Here is an 18,320-nt window from a genome sequence, read left to right as displayed (position 1 = left end):
GTTTTCAAACAAGAAGGCATGCTAGCAAATAAGGCACCTATTCCACAGAGCTGAAACTGAATTTGTTTAGCATTCACCTTTTCACAAGCAAAGACAACAAACAGTGAATACTTGTCACATTTATTTTGAAACCTACTGATAAAGGATGACTCAATTTACACCTGTCCTCCTTGAAAACATGTGAGCCACAGGATGGTTTACCTCTAGATATGGCTCCAAGTCAGATAGAGCACATGTGTTTCCTAAATCATAGTAATAATAATAGGCAGGAGAGTAACATCTCAATATTTCTTTGATGCAGTAACATCTGTGATTAGATGTGGCTTGTAACCATGCATGTTGAGAGACAACCCAGCTGTGGTTTGTGTCTTCAATTGTGCTTTAATGCCGGCTGTAATTTAAATGGGTTGTTTGAGCCAAACTGCGATTCAGGGGGGGGAGAAATAATTTTTATAAAAGACAATTACTTCTCCAATCTCAAAGCAATCAAGCGACCTCATTTTCACAGATCCAATTTCCTTTGTGACAAGAAAATAAATAAATCTGCAGAGCAATCATATAGATGTTCTTCAGGGAAATATTACAATGATGTTCCCTTGAAACCTTTTTCAACATTCCAAAACGCAAAGGGAAATTCAAGGTATTTGTGCACATTCCATTCAATAAATAGCAGATGAAAATCTAATTCAAGTTTATGTTAGTTAAATGATATGTTATATATGTCTATAAATGTTTATACAGACCAGTGACAAATTAAAGGAAAAGCCAGGATAAATAAGTGGAGAAACATGATGAATCCAGATGCTTCCATATAGGTGTACTGCATCATACAATTAAGCAACATCCTATCATGCGCTGTGTCTGTAAAGAAATACTGAGCACACCCAGTTGACCTTGATTTTGGATTAAGATGGAAGAGAAAAAGATCTAGGAGACTATGAAAGAGGGTTCAGCCTTCAGGAAGTCACAAAGACTGGCTAACGTTTCAATAAGCAGAGAGACTAAGGTGCATTTTCGATCTATGAGAACGACATCAATAAATATGGTGGGAAATACATTTGATGATTGTGATGCTTGAGTACTAGTGTGATATTTAAGAAAGAAACTGAAGAGCAACTTTCCGTCGGGTGACTGAGAATGTCAATGCATGACGTGATCAGACTGTGTCAGCAAGAACAGTCTACATAGAGAGAGGTGATGTTATTGGGTTGCAGTGCATGAGCTGCTAATTACAAAGATGAATGCACATTTGAGAGTTCAGTGGTGCAAAAACCATAGGCCCTGGTCTGCTGACATGAGGAAAAAGGTGATATGGTCAAATGAGGCATCATTTACCATTATTATCTTCCAGAATGACAAATTCCCCACCCACAGGGCACAAGGTGTCCCTTGGTGGTTTGACGAGAATTAATGCAATATAAGTTATGAGGAAAACCCAAAATGTGTTGGACTGATTTCTTCTCAGTTCTCATACACCCACGTCACTATACTTCTATTTTAAATGAATATTTTATGTCATTTGATTGAAAGTAACTGAATTTAATTAGATAAATATGATATAAATAAGTGTAATATTGTACTACCGTGGTTGTCTAAATGTGACACTGTGGGCTTCCTACGGGCATCTAAATATATGATGTTTGGGGGATTCGATAGAAGTGCTGTATATTGGAACACTGCTGGCATCTAAATAAGAGATGCCAGAGGGCACTCACGCTGCTGGAAAGTGACGTCTGGTGCTCGTGACCAAGTGGCTGTATTTGACGAGTTGAGATGAGATTGTGTTCTCCAGAGACTTGTACAAATGTAATTTGTCACCCATCTGTATGTCAATTATAACAAAATCCCAAGCAAAAAAAAAAAAGAAGAATTCTGTTGTGAGCAGGTGTTTAAGACTGAAGTATCATGCCCTAAGAATTCATTATATTCCATATGCATCTCTGTTTGTGGCTGGCCCTGGACAGTTCAACAGACCATAATATTTCTTTAAACTAAATGTCACAAAGGCATTCAGGCATGAAATGTCAGACTAATTCAGGGCATGAAATTCAGGCACAAATGTGTGCTTGCACCAAAAACAGACTGGCTCAAACCATATTACTTTTCATGCAGAGCAATTTATCAAAGAGTAAAGGTGGCCTGAGAAAAAGTGAGGTGAAAAACAAATGGCCTGCATGCACAGCTGAAATTGATTTTGCAACAAAAAGTGTGGTTAAAATCTATCTCCATTTCAATGAAACATTGTTACCCACTGATACCTAGAACCAAATCTATACTGTACATCATGTTGTTAGGATTTGTGAGAAAATTATCGCCCGACTGGCACAAACACTGAAAGCTCTGTCCTTGAAAAACATTATTGACAACTTGTTTGACTGTAAATAACTTATAGCACCAAAAATCAAGTGGTCCCACCAGCTCAGAAATGAAGAGAGGGATGTATCTGAGAGGGAAACTGTTTTAGGTGTACAGGAGTAAGGCAGATTTGACCTAAAAGAGGTCAAAGACTCTCTCAACTGATTTTGTAGTTTATTGTTTTCCAGTTCAGGTAAAAAATTACAGCAGGGTAAAAATATATGGCAGGCTGCAACAGACTGACCTTATGGTACACTGTGATATAAGCAACACAGCTGAAGCTAACCAAATGAATAATGGGTGTGTTCGATTTAGGGGTTTCAATGTGCATTGACATCTGCTGTATTTATAATTTATTTTACCTGAACTGGAACACAAACTCCAAAAATCAGCCTATAGGGTTTAATGCCCCTATTTGAACCCTATAGCATTCCTATTCTGGGTATGCCACAATAGGTAAACATTTGGCAAATTAAGCAAACCTTACGTGAAAATAGCCGATCTCCAATCTCACATGTTGCAATGCATCATGTTGTGGGCTGTTGATTTGCTATTTTCGGCAAAGAGATTGTTGTTGATGAGGGAAAAAGGAGCAGACCTAGTACAGAGCTCAGGGGGACCCCAGTAAACTAGGTACGTACAGTATAGGGTTAAGCAGTTAAGATGCCAGCAAGAGGTTGTTACTATAGACTGGAGCGTCTTAAACAGTACGCCATCAATTGGTACTGCACACAAATGTATAGAGTTTTAGTGTACCCATTTTCATACAGAACTAATAGTTTTCATCACTTGGCCCGCCTGGAGGCTATAATGCATTTGAGACAATGTCAGTCTCCAATTACTGAAGTTCTGCTCGAGTGTTGCAGCATTAGAGAACAGTATGTATGCCAAGCTTGAATAAGTCAAGCCTTAATGGTCCATGGATGAGCAAAACTCACTGGAGAAATTGATTCTGGTAATGTTCGTTGACTCAGACAAATACAGTACATGTAATGACTGTATTTGTATGCACTGAAAATGACCAAAAAAAGTATTGTGTACACTGTATAATCCTGAGTGTTATAAATTAATCTCTGAGAGTGTATTTACTTGACTCTTCTTACACTGTTGTTGTTGACTAGGGTTCATGTAACTTGTCCAATCGTGGATAAGCATCCACTAAATGCTTAAATTGTAAATTGTACTTGTAAAAAGGGACATGTAAGGGTCATCTTTGATAACTGGACAAACATGTTCAACAAGTCATGTCATGATGTAGGATTCACACCTGACTTCCTAAATTCCTGACTCATGAAGCGTGTTTGTTGTGAGGTCGCTCCATCCAGACACACTTACTCAAATCTAAGGTTAAGGTAATCATTGCATGGAAGCGTGATTCAAAAGATTTCATCAACAGATGAGGAGGCACATTACTAAGGTGTTAAAAACATCATAGATTTGAATAGTAACATTTGTCACTAGAATACAATATATATTGTGTGTTATTGTACAATATATACTGTATGGTTCAAATGATCTTTAAGAAGAAAGTTTGATAATGTGAGTTGTTCTCTGATAGCTGTTATTAGTTTATGTTGACCTTTTGATGGTCTTTTATAACATAACTTATCCTTATTGGAGGTGTTAATTGCCATACTACATTCTTCTATAAATTCACAAAATCACAAAATGTATCACGTCACGTATATTCACAAAATGCGTTTGTGTGTGTGTTTGTGCATATGTGTGTGTGTATCCCTCCGTGTATCACATATCTCGAGAACCATCAGACCGATCAACTTCAAACTCGCATGCTGCGTATTGCAGATGACCCAAGGGAGTGAGGTGCCTGGTGTGAAGCCGTTGTCCAGAACCAATATGCCCATATATGTGCACTGAGATCCGATTGTTCTATGATGGCATGTTGATTAAATCAGGGATCTCCATATATGGACATAAAAGGGACAGAGACATACAGATACTGAGATCTCCATAATGATATTATGTGGGCATAAAAGGGACACAGGCAAACAGACAGGTACAGAGATCTCCATATATGAGCATAAAGGGGACACAGATGACAGATGGGTACAACGAGTACTCTGACAAGTAAGTAAGTAAACGGATATTGAATAAGCGGGTGGGGGGCATGCATTCCCAACTTGCATCTTTCATTCAATTTACAATTTATCATTTAGCAGACACACTTATCCAGAGCGACTGACAATAAGCAAGGCAATCACATCTTGCCACAATAATTGACAAGCACCACTCATGGAGTCTACATGATTGCATGTGGAGGGTCTCCAAGCAGACACATGGCCCAACTACCTCCAAACGTTTCACTAAAATTCCTCAATATTCTGCCTGTAACCATACCTGCTTCCCATACCATTACTGTACTTGCAGGATGTACAATTAATATTAAACGCATTATGCCCCAATACTTATGCAAATCACTTCCGCAGGTAGTGCAACGTCAAAATGATCATCAGCTTTTGGACAACAGATCTACAAGCTAACAACGCCTCGCGCCTTCGACGCGCTGTTGCCTTGTAGATCAGATCTACTGCCAGCAGTCCCTCCCCCTCAGATCTACAAGCTAACAATGCCTCGCGCGTTGACACGCTGTTGCCTTGTAGATCAGATCTACTGCCAGCAGCCCCTCCCCCTGCAGAGCACACAGGCCAGAGCCCTCTATTAGAGAGTTGTGCCAATGAGGGGTCAGAAACAGCGTCGGTCACGTGGTTCATGTAGCTGGAAATAGTGACAAGGAGCCGTCGACTTCAATGCATTCCATGAACTTCCGGTTTAGGGATTTGTCACTATTCGCCAATGTATGTGTATGTAGACCTGGCCCGAAGAAGTGAACGGAGTTGGCGTAACTCTCTAATAGATGGCCCTGACACAGGCCATCTACACAACAGATCTACAAGCTTCAGAAAGACACAGGGACATGGAGAGAGGGAGGGAGAGATAGACAGAGAGACAGAGAGACAACACAAAACTTTTCCTCTACAGCGGTCACAGCCTCGAGTGAGGGAGAGAAAGACACACAGGGAGAGGGAGAGGGAGGGAGAGAAAGACAGAGACAACACGAAACTTTCCATCTACAGTGGTCAGAGCCGCGAGTGAGGGAGAGAAAGAGAGACAGACAGACAGACAGACAGGGGGAGAGGGAGACACGACACAAAACTTTGCGCGCAGCCATGGGACCACGCACAAAAAAAAAATACTATAACAACATGTCGTCCTTCGGGCCCACAAACAGTACAATCCGATCGGTAAAACACTGTTGTAGGGAGAAGTACACATGCAGCAGCTACGTCTCTCTCGGAAACACACTGTTGAATGGAGGAGCAGAGACACTCTCTGAGCCCCTCTGACATTCCTCCCCGCACCTCCCCTGCCCCCCTCACGCACACCACAGCACGTCTCAACTCAAGTAGGAAGGAAGGAATAGCCTACTAACTTTGTAACCAGTGGCGTACCCACCATAGAGGCAAGGCAGGCGGCCGCCTGCCCAACTCAAATTTAGCCTCCCCTAGAAAATAAAGTAAAAGACTGACTGAAAAACAAGCAGTGAAAAAATTCACACCGAATAGTGCCCGTCGAGCCATTAGCCCGCCTCCTCGTCCATTCACGCGGGCAGGCAGCCAATCACTACCGTATACAGTCAGTAGAGCGACCCTCGTCTATAGTGATGCAAATGTATGCCTTTGTTTCGGGTGCTGCCAGGAATGCCAGGTGTGGGGGTCTGGGCCATCACCTGTACTCACCTGGCATAAAAGGGGCTCTGAGAGCAGCTTTAGCCATTCATTACCAAATATAATAATTTGTGCAGGACATCATGTTCGCCTTTTCTGTAATGCTGCTTTTTTTTTAGAATAAAAATACATAGGCCTACATTGAATATACTTGCATATTGTTTTTATTAACGTTTTTCAGTTTTGTAGTCAGTGTAGTGTTGTTGTTAACTTGTTTCCTCCGAGATTTTCCGTTTTCCCCCGAGTAGGGGGGGGGGGGCGAAAAAAAATCTCGCCTGCCTTAAATGTAATTCCTGGGAACGCCACGGTTTGTAACCACGCTTCATGTTGTCATCTTGCAATAAACTAAAATCCACATGTCAGAGTGTAACATTAGCAGCTTCACCAGCGCTAAGTAAGAGCCTGTGCAACGCTACGTAATTAGCACCAGCTGTGTGTGTGTGTGTGTGTGTGTGTGTGTGTGTGTGTGTGTGTGTGTGTGTGTGTGTGTGTGTGTGTGTGTGTGTGTGTGTGTGTGTGTGTGTGTGTGTGTGTGTGTGTGTGTGATCTGAAATCAAACTGAAAGTGACTTCACAACTGCAGATGTTAGGCCATTGGTTCTCAAAGTAGGGTTACCACAGGGGTCCTTGGGGGGGGAACCAGGGGTCCCCAGCACTATGTGTTAATATAGCATCACAATAACTTTAACCACTTTAACCTTTTATACTTTGGCTATTCAAAAATAGCAGATCTACAAGCTTGGAGATCTGCTATTTATTTTTGAAAAATCTTGAACATTTTGTGCAAATCTCTGAATATATATATTTTAAAGCGAACATTTGTAACTCAAATCTTTGCTTCTGGGGGTCCCTGGAACAAAATATTTTGAGATGGGGGTCCGTAGCCAAATACATATCAATCTGGGGGTCCCTGCCATGAAAAAGTTTGAGAAGCACTGTGTTAGGCTATTCAATGTTTGTTTTAATTTCTTTAACTAATATTTCTTTACTTTGCAATAATTCAACTGTATGGCATGCTAATGTTTTCAGACATATTGTATTTTATTACTGCACAATAGTAAATACATACATGTTTTAAATAACTGATCTCAATATAGACCCAATATAGCGACGTTTTGCCATAATCATGTAGCTCTACAACAGACGCACAGCCATGACAGCAATGTTACAAAAAAATATATATATATATATTTTTTTTTAATTAATCATTTTCGGCCTTTCGCTATTTGGCCAAGTGTTTCTTATATTCGGCATTCGGTTTCGGCCAAGAATTTTCCACTCGGTGCATCCCTACTACGTAGGCCTACATCTACATGAGTTGCCATACTTACATTTCCTTACAAATGACAAATTCCTTACATTACAAATCCCTATACGCTACATATTTCCCGCATGCATAACATAGCAGCGTGGCCTCTCAGCCCCACCCGCCTCCTCGCCTCCAAGTCGCTAGGAAAACGCTGTTTAACAAAAAAATATATATTATATTATTCATTCACTTCATTGATAACATGGGCCTACAAATCATCACTATATATCAGAACTCTTTATAACTTCTCCGTGCTGTGTGTGTGTGTGTGTGTGTGTGTGTGTGTGTGTGTGTGTGTGTGTGTGTGTGTGTGTGTGTGTGTGTGTGTGTGTGTGTGTGTGTGTGTGCGTGCGTGGCTCTGCTATACGCACCTCAACAGAATGTCTTTCTCAATACAAGCCATATCAAAACGCTCGCCCCAAAACACAGTCGCCCCGGGCCAATTCCGCCGGGATCACTAAAACGGTGCCAAAACCTAACCTTATTCCACAGACATGGGGAGATAGACACGGGGACAGAGAAAGAGGGGAGCACAGGACACTCAGCGTTGCCATGTCCTCTGATTATACGCAAATTTGCACACAATACTCTCTCTCTCACTGTGAGGTGGCTGTAAGGTGGATCTGCGATGCGAAGTGGACGACGCGTCACGCTAGACGTTCGGGCCGCTGTTTTAGTACATAGAATGCAGAGAGACTGTAGTGCCTCAAGAAATGCTCCCAGGTAAACCTAGCATCTGCATAAACAATAGACAGAGGCTACTATCAAAATAACAATCTGTACATTTAAACTATTAGGATACCAGGTAAACAACATATGCCTAAATAACATGCTATCTCAATTACAATCTTACCATTGTGGTCTAGAAAACAAACCTAAGTAACGCAAACATGAGAACGAGTGACCAAGATGTCTGCATGGTAGCCACATCTTGGTCAATCACTAGCCTCAATCAAGGCAGAAGGTGGCAAGTGCTAGGAGGTGTGGTGGACACAATCCAAGTCTTCCCCAACTTGCATTGTCCCTGAGTCGGCCGGGCACACAAACCCTTTGTGAGCCTGACCTAAACCCTTTGTGTTTGTTTCACAGAGGACCCCAGGGAGTCATGTGCTGAGTTGAGAAGTTGACCAGATCAGTGGTTGTCCAGAAACAATAAATCCACAAATCTCTGTATCTGTCTTTGTCCCTTTTATGCCCATATATGGAGATCCCTGATGCCATCAATATGACGTCATATTACTCACATCATCACATCATCCCTGGCCTCTTGTTGACGTCATAAAAATGCGACCCGGTAGTTCCTACTTGGACTTATTAGCTGCAACTTTCATAAGTGGAGCTGCTTTTAACTGACTTATTTAAACACTTAATACTTAAATACTGATCATACATTTAACACAAGATACAAGATGGCGACGAGCAGCACATCGATGCCACAGAAGCGTTTCTACAGACAACGAGCCCATTCCAACCCCATGGCAGACCACACGTTTAATTATCCTGTTTGTCCAGACAGTATGGACTGGTCAGATCTGTACCCAGAGGTCTTCCAGCAGCAGTGTGACAAACCACCAGGTTCAACAGCTCAGGTGGAGTTTGCAGATATTGGATGTGGATACGGAGGCCTTTTAGTGGAGCTGTCTCCACTGTTCCCAGACCAGCTGATGTTGGGTCTGGAGATCCGGGTCAAAGTGTCAGATTATGTCCAGGACCGCATCCGCTCCCTGAGGGCCTCCCAGCCAGGAGGCTACCAGAACATCGCCTGCCTCCGCAGTAACGCTATGAAGTACCTGCCCAACTTCTTTGCTAAGGGACAGCTCAGTAAGATGTTCTTCCTGTTCCCTGACCCTCATTTTAAGAAGACCAAGCACAAGAGGAGGATCATTAGTCCAACGCTGTTGGCAGAGTATGCCTATACACTGAGGATAGGGGGTTTGGTGTACACCAACACAGACGTGGAGGAAGTGCACATCTGGATTGAGAAGCACTTCACTGAACATCCACTGTTTACACGTGTTCCTGACGAACAACTGGCTGGGGACGTCATCGTCAGTCGTCTGGGTACCTGTACAGAGGAAGGGAAGAAGGTGCAGAGAAACGGTGGCAAGAACTTCCTAGCGGTCTTCCGGAGGGTAGAAGATCCAAACTAAAGACTTTAACGGTTAAGAAGTGGTATTCTGATATAATAAACCCTCCAAGTATGGAGGATCATAGATGGATGGGTGGACCCCCGCAAAGTATTTGGCTGCGGTGGACCCCCAATCTGAAGAGATTTTGTGCCCCATAGGAGAGGTGTTGTTGAATATTTGTTTTTTAATGTTTGACAATTGTTTAAATTTCTTCAGTAGTGGCCGATCTACAAGCTCACAACACATCGCTATGAGAGTAGTGAGCTTGTAGATCGGCTATTTTTTAATAGCCGACTTATAAAATATAGTTAAAGTGGTTAAAGTGATTGTGATGCTACATACAAACTCATTTTGCTGGGTGGGGACACCCTGGAACCCCTTCAAGGACCCCATGAAGGGTCTCCAGACCCCACTTTGAGAACCACTGTACATACTGTAGATGACCAAAACACTGCTGCTGTGTGCGTGTGTGTCGTATTGTGGACCAATCACAACAGGTTCAGCTTATAGACAGACAGGTGTGTTCACTCCCAAAATAAAAAATACATACAAAATCTTACTCACATCATAGACTGGCCTCCAAGTAGGCCTACTATGATAAAGTGTACTGCACAGTACTCTGATAATGGGTACAACAGGTAGGCTACAGAGGGGCTTGCGTTCCCAACAGGCATCATTCCATTGTTCCCAATCGGCATTGGCCTAGTTAATGTTAAAAAACTTAAACAAAACAAAACTGCATAACATGTCGAGGATGGACCTATATATTGCGAAGACAAATGCACTGTAAGTTCAAATTGATGCAATCAATCTCTAAGTAGACAGTTAGTGGGATGATATTCTGTGAATAGCCAGAGAGAAACTCTAGGATTGTCTCAGAGCAGCCCCTTAGGCAGAAATGTTGCCACATCATCCCGACTCGCTGTATACTATAAAAGGTTACGTATTGGGGGATCATTGTTGTGCTGTTTGAGCTGACAGTGGGTGCTGAGGGTAGAGGAGCATATGTGGTCAATTTCTAGCCTCTCAAAGCACCTCAAGCAGGTCAGCACAACCAGGTGATAAGTTATTCAGGCGGTTGTACTGACCTTGGTGTTCATGAAGTACTTACTTTGAGATCTCAAGTTATGTCTCTCTCTCTCTGTGCGTGCGTGCGTGCGTGCGTGCGTGCGTGCGTGCGTGCGTGCGTGCGTGCGTGCGTGCGTGCGTGCGTGCGTGCGTGCGTGCGTGCGTGCGTGCGTGCGTGCGTCAGAGAGAGAGACACACACACACACACACACACACACACACACACACACAAACACAGAGAGAGAGAGAGAAAGAGAGAGAGAGAAAGAGAGACAGACAGACAGACAGACAGACAGAGCTTCTGTGACTGTAATGTTTGCCATCAGTCCTTTTTATGTTGGTATTTTGTTGCAAAGGCTATTATGTACTGTAAGTGCATAGACTTTACCAACAACAGCTGTCAACACGGCATACAGTGTAACACAAGATGCTGACACCGTTGTGTTAAACGTCACGTATCTGATTCTAGAATGCCGGCACGTTACAGTGCGTCCAGTGCCGCTTTAGACTCCACAGGGGCCCTAAGCATGATACAGGACACATGCGCGTGCGCGGTTCTGGGCGGATTGAGTCCGTTTAAAAAAAAAAGAAAAAAAAAAAAGATGTATTTTTATTTTTATTTATTTTTATTTTTATTTTTTTTCCGGCGGGTAGGGGCCCTGCGTGGGGCGGGGCCCCACGCAGCCTACGTAGTGTGCGTGTAGGGAGAAGCGGCCCTGAGTGCGTCACTGTGGCGGGTCAGATCTCTATATAAAAGTGGTGACAGTTTGTCTTAATTGTACGTTCACAAAAGGGGATCAATGTCTAAAGTCTTAAATAGATAAGCCTTATTAAGCTTATCTCATTGTCCAGGACTACCATTATCTTTGGAGGTGAAAATGATACAATGGAATGGTGTAGAAAATACAAAGATTGATACTTCTATCTTTCAATTACAGCCAGAACTTGGCATTTAGAAATGCACTCAAAAGAGTGCTAAGGGAAATTTACTCAAAAGAGTGCTGAGTGTTTGCTGCTAAATGTACCCGAATGTTAGCCTGGCTCCACCCCCTGAATCCTTTGCCTAGCATTCAGGGTCTGGTGACGCTTTCGAAGGCGGGTGTTTCTCGGTTGAAAATCTGTACGACGAATCGGGATCGGGACAATCCAGTATGAACCAATCGCGTTGGTTCATAGTGGAGTCCCACTTTGGCCACGCCCCCATCTCAGAACTCCGCTGCATTGAGAGGGCTTTCAGACTGAATAATGGAGTGAAACGAAATGAAAATTCAGGCTGAGTGTCAGGCTACCCGAATGTACAATGCAAACTGAACAGATGATTAGAATTAGAAGCACCAGAAGAAAGGTGCATGCTACAGATGTGGTGCGTATATCACACGCCTGAAGAGAAAAAAAAAAATATATATATATATATATATATATATATATTGTTTACAAATCTTGACTAATGTGAAGACTATTTTTATCTCTACGAGGCCGAAACAGCTGGGGGCAGGAGATTATGTTTTCACCCCAGTCCATGTGTTTGTTTGTCTGCGTACAGCTATTCTTGGACACCGCTGGACCGATCAGTATGATCGCCATTACTTCTACCCATAAGGGACGCTGCATGTGCTACAAATAAAAGAAACATTACTTTTTTCTTTCTCATGGTCTCATGTGTCATGTGGGGTTTTGATACTCTAGTTTGCTTCAGAAATCTGCAGGTGTGGGCTATTCTTTACCAAAATAAATATCATATACCATGAACACAATATCAAACAATCAGACCCAAGTTGGAATTGCATGTTGAGGGGCCTCTATAGAGTGCACCTCCAAAGCCGCTTTCACTTCTGCCCACAGGGAACAAATGCAAACAGTAGTGCAACTGTCTGTCGTAAAAACGTGTCCTGATGGCTGCACTCCACAACTGACACAGCCCTGTGTAAGCAAGTGTAAGCAACTAGGCCTAGTGGACATCTGCGCTCAGAGGAACGCACTTGTCTAATTTTATTTAGTTTTCACCCATGAAGTTCCTTGGCTTTGATCATAAATGGGTCTATAAAACAGCCTGGGAGGAGAGTTTGTACCATGCAGTATGTCCTGTTGACAGTGTTATTGTGACATTGTTACAGGGTTATTTCTCTGTAGAATTTTGTTTAAAAAAAGAAGTATTGCACCAGCTCAGTTAAATAAAATGAGCAATTAGATGTAGTGACAGGCCTGCCAGCTCCTCAACATAGGCAACCTTGTTGTCGTCGACGCCACGTTTCATCAGCAAACTTGACAATGGTGTGTGAGCTGTTTTCAGCCAAACAGTCGTGGATGTACAGGGAGTACAGCAGAGGTCTCATCACAATCTTGGGGTGCTCCCGTGTTAAGGGTGAAGGTGGTAGAGGTTTAATCAATAAATAACAACCTAACATATCCCCCTTCCCTGTTGTTGTCGAGGTTTGAGAGGACCTGAGAGATGATGTTGTCGGTGGACCTGTTGGGATGGAAGGTAAGCTGCAGTGGGTCCAGGGTGCTGGAGGGAGCAGATGTGGTCAATTACTAGCCTCTCAAAGCACTTCATGGCAAGCAAGATCAGCAGTGATAGTTATTCAGGCGGCTTGTACTGACCTTGGTAGTTATGAAGTACTTTTGTTCTGTCTGTCTGTCTGTCTGTCTGTCTGTGAGAGTGTGAGTGTGAGTGTGAGTTAGTGTGAGTGTGTGTGTGTGTGTGTGTGTGTGTGTGTGAGAGAGAGAGAGAGAGAGAGAGAGAGAGAGAGATACACAGACAGACAGACAGACAGACAGACAGACAGACAGACAGCTTCTGTGACAATGTTTGCCATCAGTCCTTTTTGTGTTGGTATGTTGTTGAAAAAAAGTTCTGGATATGGGATCTGTTGTCATGGCTACAACCTCGCAGGCTATGGGATCTCTAGCTGCTGGCTACATATTTACGGGGCCAGAGCTCTCAGCTCTGGACCTGTTTTAATGTTGCCCTCTTTTTTCTTCCGCCACTTTTGGCAGTTCTGGCTGAACCGTGCATACGCTTTTTACGAAACTTGGCCATATGGTAGATGGTCATGAAAAACTATCAAGAAATAATTCTCACAATCTTTCGTCAAAAGGTGGCGCTATAGCAAAATGCCAACTTTGAACAGGTACAACTCATGCCCTGTTTGACCTACAGCCATGAAACTTCAATATACATATGCGTCTACTCATGATCAACAACTTTCACACTCTGACTTTTGACCTCTGACCTTTAGATCTCCCACCATTTTGAATAATATGAAAAACAGTTAAAACCTATCTCCTCCTGGGATTTTTTAGTAATCTGCACGAAACGTTTTACACATGAACTTTGAACCTATGCCGAAAAACTGATGCAAAAGATTTTCCATAAGTGAAAAAATGAAGCTTTAATGAGCCAATGAATATTGCAGTTTTATGACAATTATTCATCTGCCCCTAACACATACATGCAGACTCACATTTCTTTGAAAAACTTTGCGGTAATGTTGAGGGTCATTTCAAATATCACTGAAACCAATCTTACTCCAATTGGTCAAAGGGGGGCGCTATAGCGATTTTTTGAAAATGCAAACTTTAAACAGGCAAAAGTCATGTCTCGTTTGGCCGACAGCCATTAAACCTGCTTACACATGTGCCTTGACTCATGAGGAACACATGTATCACGTTGACCAGTAAGCTCCGCCCTTAGATTGTCCGCAATTTTGAGCAGTTTGAAAAACACTTAAACCCAGGATTTTTCAGCTATTTGCGTGAAACTGTATCATCTGTGTGATCTCCTTTTTCACAGGTTCTTGTCTGTTGGTCCAATGGCTTCTCCCTTAAGCGAGTGCCTCACGACCGCAAGGTTGCCGGTTCAAGCCTCACTTGATGCAGACTCATTTAAGTTGAATTGCAAAAAACATGACTGTATCAATGAATACATATGCAAACGGTAAAGATAACATGAAATGCTTATTTGAGAGTATGTTTTTTCAATGTATGACGTACTTCATTGTGAAAATATCCGATCTACAATCTCACAACTTTTCAGATAGCAACGTTTTGTGAGCTTGTAGATCGGCTGCTTTCACTGGTTTCGGTTTCGAGGAGACATACAATTTCTCTATTGGTAAATGGTTTGTGAACGAGTGATCTTAGTGTTAGTGAAACAGGGGCTTGGTTCATGACAGAAGGCAAAAGTGTATGATCTTCAACAGACAACTTCAGCCTGGATGAAGCTATAGCACTACTTGTAGTGTCTCATTCTGTGAGTCTGAAGGTTGAGAGTTTGATTCCTGTCAATGGCAATAGGTTGAGCTGTCTGTTTTTTCTCTCACTCTATCTGGCTCTGTCTGTAGGTGGGTCATTCCACTTTTCAATTGCATCGCACAAAACATGACTGCATCAAATAATGCATGTGCAATTTTTTAAGACATTACAATCTAATATTTAATTCAGACACTGTGAAACCACATGGTGCTTTTCACTTGGCAGGACGTAAAATGTCATCTCTCTCTCTCTCTCTCTCTCTCTCTCTCTCTCTCCTCTCTCTCATCTCTCTCTCTCTCTCTCTCTCTCTCTCTCTCTCATCTCTCTCTCTCATCTCTCTCTCTCTCTCTCTCTCTCTCTCTCATCTCTCTCTCTCGTCTCTCTCTCTCTCTCTCTCTCTCTCTCTCTCTCTCTCTCTCTCATTCACCAGGTCAGGTCTGTTGGTCCAATGGCTTCTCGCTTAAGTGTGTGCCTTAGAACCTCTAGGTTGCCAGTTCAAGCCCCACTTGATGCAGACTTCATTTAAGTTGCATTGCACACAACATGATTGTGTCAATTAATGCAAGTGCAATTGTTAAGATAACCTGAAATGCTTATTTGAGAGTATGTCTTTTCAATGTATGACATAGTTCATTCTGAAAATAGCCGATCTACAATCTCAAAACTTTTCAGATAGCAACGTGTTTCTGAGCTTGTAGATCGGCTGCTTTCACTGGTTCACTTTTATCTTCAACAGACAACCTCAGCCTGTACAAAGCTATAGCACTATAGGTAGTGTTGCAGCTTGTCAATCCGAAGGTTCAGGGTTCGATTCCTGTTAATGGCAATAGGTTGAGATGTCAATTCCGCTTCCATCTCTCTTCAATCTATATGTTTCCAAGTCTCTCTCTCTCTCTTCAATCTATTCCGTTTCCATGTCTCTCTTGCTCTCTCCTCTCTCTCTTCAATCTATTCCGTTTCATGTCTCTCTCTCTCTTCAATCTATTCCGTTTCCATGTCTCTCTCTCTCTTCAATCTATTCCTTTCCATGTCTGTCTCTCTCTCTCTCTCTCTCTCTCTCTCTCTCTCTCTCTCTCTCTCTCTCTCTCTCTCTCTCTTCAATCTATCCGTTTCCATGTCTCTTTCTCTCTCTCTCTCTTCAATCTATTCCGTTTCCATGTCTCTCTCTCTCTTCATCTATTCCGTTTCCATGTCTCTCACTCTCTCTCTCTCTCTCTCTCTTCTCTTCAATCTATTCCGTCTCTCTCTCTCTCTCTCTTCAATCTATTCCGTCTCTCTCTCTCTCTTCATCTTCAATCTTTTCCGTCTCTCTCTCTCTCTCTCTTCAATCTATTCCGTCTCTCTCTCTCTCAATCTATTCCGTCTCTCTCTCTCTTCAATCTATTCCGTCTCTCTCTCTCTTCAATCTATTCCGTTCTCTCTCTCTCTTCAATCTATTCCGTCTCTCTCTCTCTTCAATCTATTCCGTCTCTCTCTCTCTTCAATCTATTCCGTCTCTCTCTCTCTTCAATCTATTCCGTCTCTCTCTCTCTCTCTCTCTCTCTCTCTCTCTCTCTCTCTCTCTCTCTCTCTCTCTCTCTCTCTCTCTCTCTCTCTCTCTCTCTCTCTCTCTCTCTCTCTCTCTCTCTCTCTCTCTCTCTCTTCACTGGCCCCGTATTATCGCTGCTTGCAGCTATATTTATTTATGTTTTTATACTTTTAGCTTAGATATACAATAGGCTTTGCGGTCATTGGTCACCCTGCTTTTTATACGACTTACGAGATCAATCAGGCAATACAAATTACACAGGGCAACGCAAGACAAAAAAAACCACTAAAACAATAACAGGCTAATACAAAAGTTTTAGCCCCTGATAATGCCATCGTAATCCAAAATGGCATCTACTTCTTTTACAAATGAGAAAAGTCAAGTTCAAGTGACCTGTCAAGGTGATCTCAGGCGCTTCTGTATTCTGTTTGTTGCGGAGACAAGTCTCTCAACACAGCAGGATGTTAGAGGATAGTTATGACAGTGACGGGTTGAAATGTTCGCGGAACAGCTGTCCAGTAGGGCAGGCTACTACTCAATTATTGTGGGGAGTTCATTCCGGATCTAGGCTTTTCGCCGTTTGATGTCATCGATGAACCAAGCCTGTTGTTAAATTACATCGATTAAAATCCCATACAAATCACATGGGTCGACCCTTTAAAAGTTCTTTCATGCCAAAAGTGTCAGATGAGGCCGACTCTGTCATAATTCCGGAATTATGACAATGTGGGACTGCGGATGGTTGTGCGTTGTCCTTCTACCTGGACAGCGGCGGCGGCGGCGGCATTGCTGTGTTGTTTCAAGAATAAAGAAATCAAGAATGAGGGATCTTGTTGTTGTGTGTAGTTTATACTGTGTGTGTGACGTCGCAGAGCGGGTTTGTGAATGGGGAGACGGACAGACACCTTCCCACCTAATCACAAAAGAATCCCAGAATACACATTGACACTCACAAATTAAAGACTCAAGACATCCACCAGACAGTCGTCTGAGGCAACATGCAGGCAGGATGTATGGAGGCTGTCTGTCTGCCTTGAGTCGAGGGGCGATAGCCTACTTATATCAAATACACAAACATCTGCCCATGGCTGGAGGAAGGCACAGCCTCACTCAGGTAAAGTGTCATTTATAGTCTGACGTAAGGAGACGTAAGGAGCGTTGACGGACAAAAAGTTGTTTGTTTTGTCTCCCCCTCCGTTCCCTTCGGCCCCAGCATTTCTGTTTGTGCGATTGACTCCTTAAACACACACATAAATAGTATAGCACAGTGCAGTAGGGGTCGAAACTCAGGTTTTGTAGACAACGATTGTTTTTGTCTAGTTTGTGGACTCAGGTTTGTTACTTTTATTGAGTTATTGTATTACAGAGGTAAACATTCTCTGTACCATTGATGTATTACGTTTTAAGTGAAAATGTATTGTATAACAATAGGAAAGACGATAAACAACAAGAAGGAAGTGATGATCATCATCATCTGGAGGCAATTCAGCCCAGGTGCAGGTCACCCAAAATGATATTGTGTTAAGCGCATGCTTTGTCAACCACTTGTTAGAATGACCTTGGCCATCGACCCAAGGTCATTTTAACCTGACATTGACCCTGCCATTGGCCTCCAGATGATTGGGCTGTCCGTTTGGTTCCCCCCTACGGCACGTTATGTGCCCATGGACATGAATGACTCAGAAGACTATAATAAAGTGAAAGAGGTGATTCTTCGTATTAAATCAGTATGAAATCACCCCTGACACCAACCCAGATTTTGTGCTCTGGATGTCCACTCAGGTGAGACACCTTGTGAGTTCTGCAAGTGGGTCAGAACAGAAACCACCACCACTAGGACAGGAATGGTGAATCTAGAGTTGGACATTTGCATCCAAAGACTGCTGAGGAGGCTGCCCGCCTCGCCGAGGTGTTCTTGTCAGCCAGGAGGGG

At 42.7% G+C, this 18,320-nt stretch overlaps 1 protein-coding gene across 1 annotated transcript; it reads left to right on the top strand.

Annotated features, from left to right (window-relative positions):
* Window positions 1-8,839: 8,839 nt before the first annotated feature.
* LOC308102739 (tRNA (guanine-N(7)-)-methyltransferase-like) lies at window positions 8,840-9,559 on the top strand (the record flags this gene model as incomplete). Its single annotated transcript, XM_080452583.1, has 1 exon — window positions 8,840-9,559. The coding sequence occupies one exon, from the start codon at window positions 8,840-8,842 to the stop codon at window positions 9,557-9,559; it is 720 nt and encodes a 239-aa protein (XP_080308709.1).
* Between the last annotated feature and the right edge of the window lie 8,761 nt (window positions 9,560-18,320).

The sequence above is a fragment of the Gymnoscopelus braueri genome, assembly GCF_963280865.1.
Source record: "Gymnoscopelus braueri genome assembly, chromosome: 2".
NCBI lineage: Eukaryota > Metazoa > Chordata > Actinopteri > Myctophiformes > Myctophidae > Gymnoscopelus > Gymnoscopelus braueri.
This window is presented reverse-complemented; position numbering and strand designations above follow the sequence as displayed.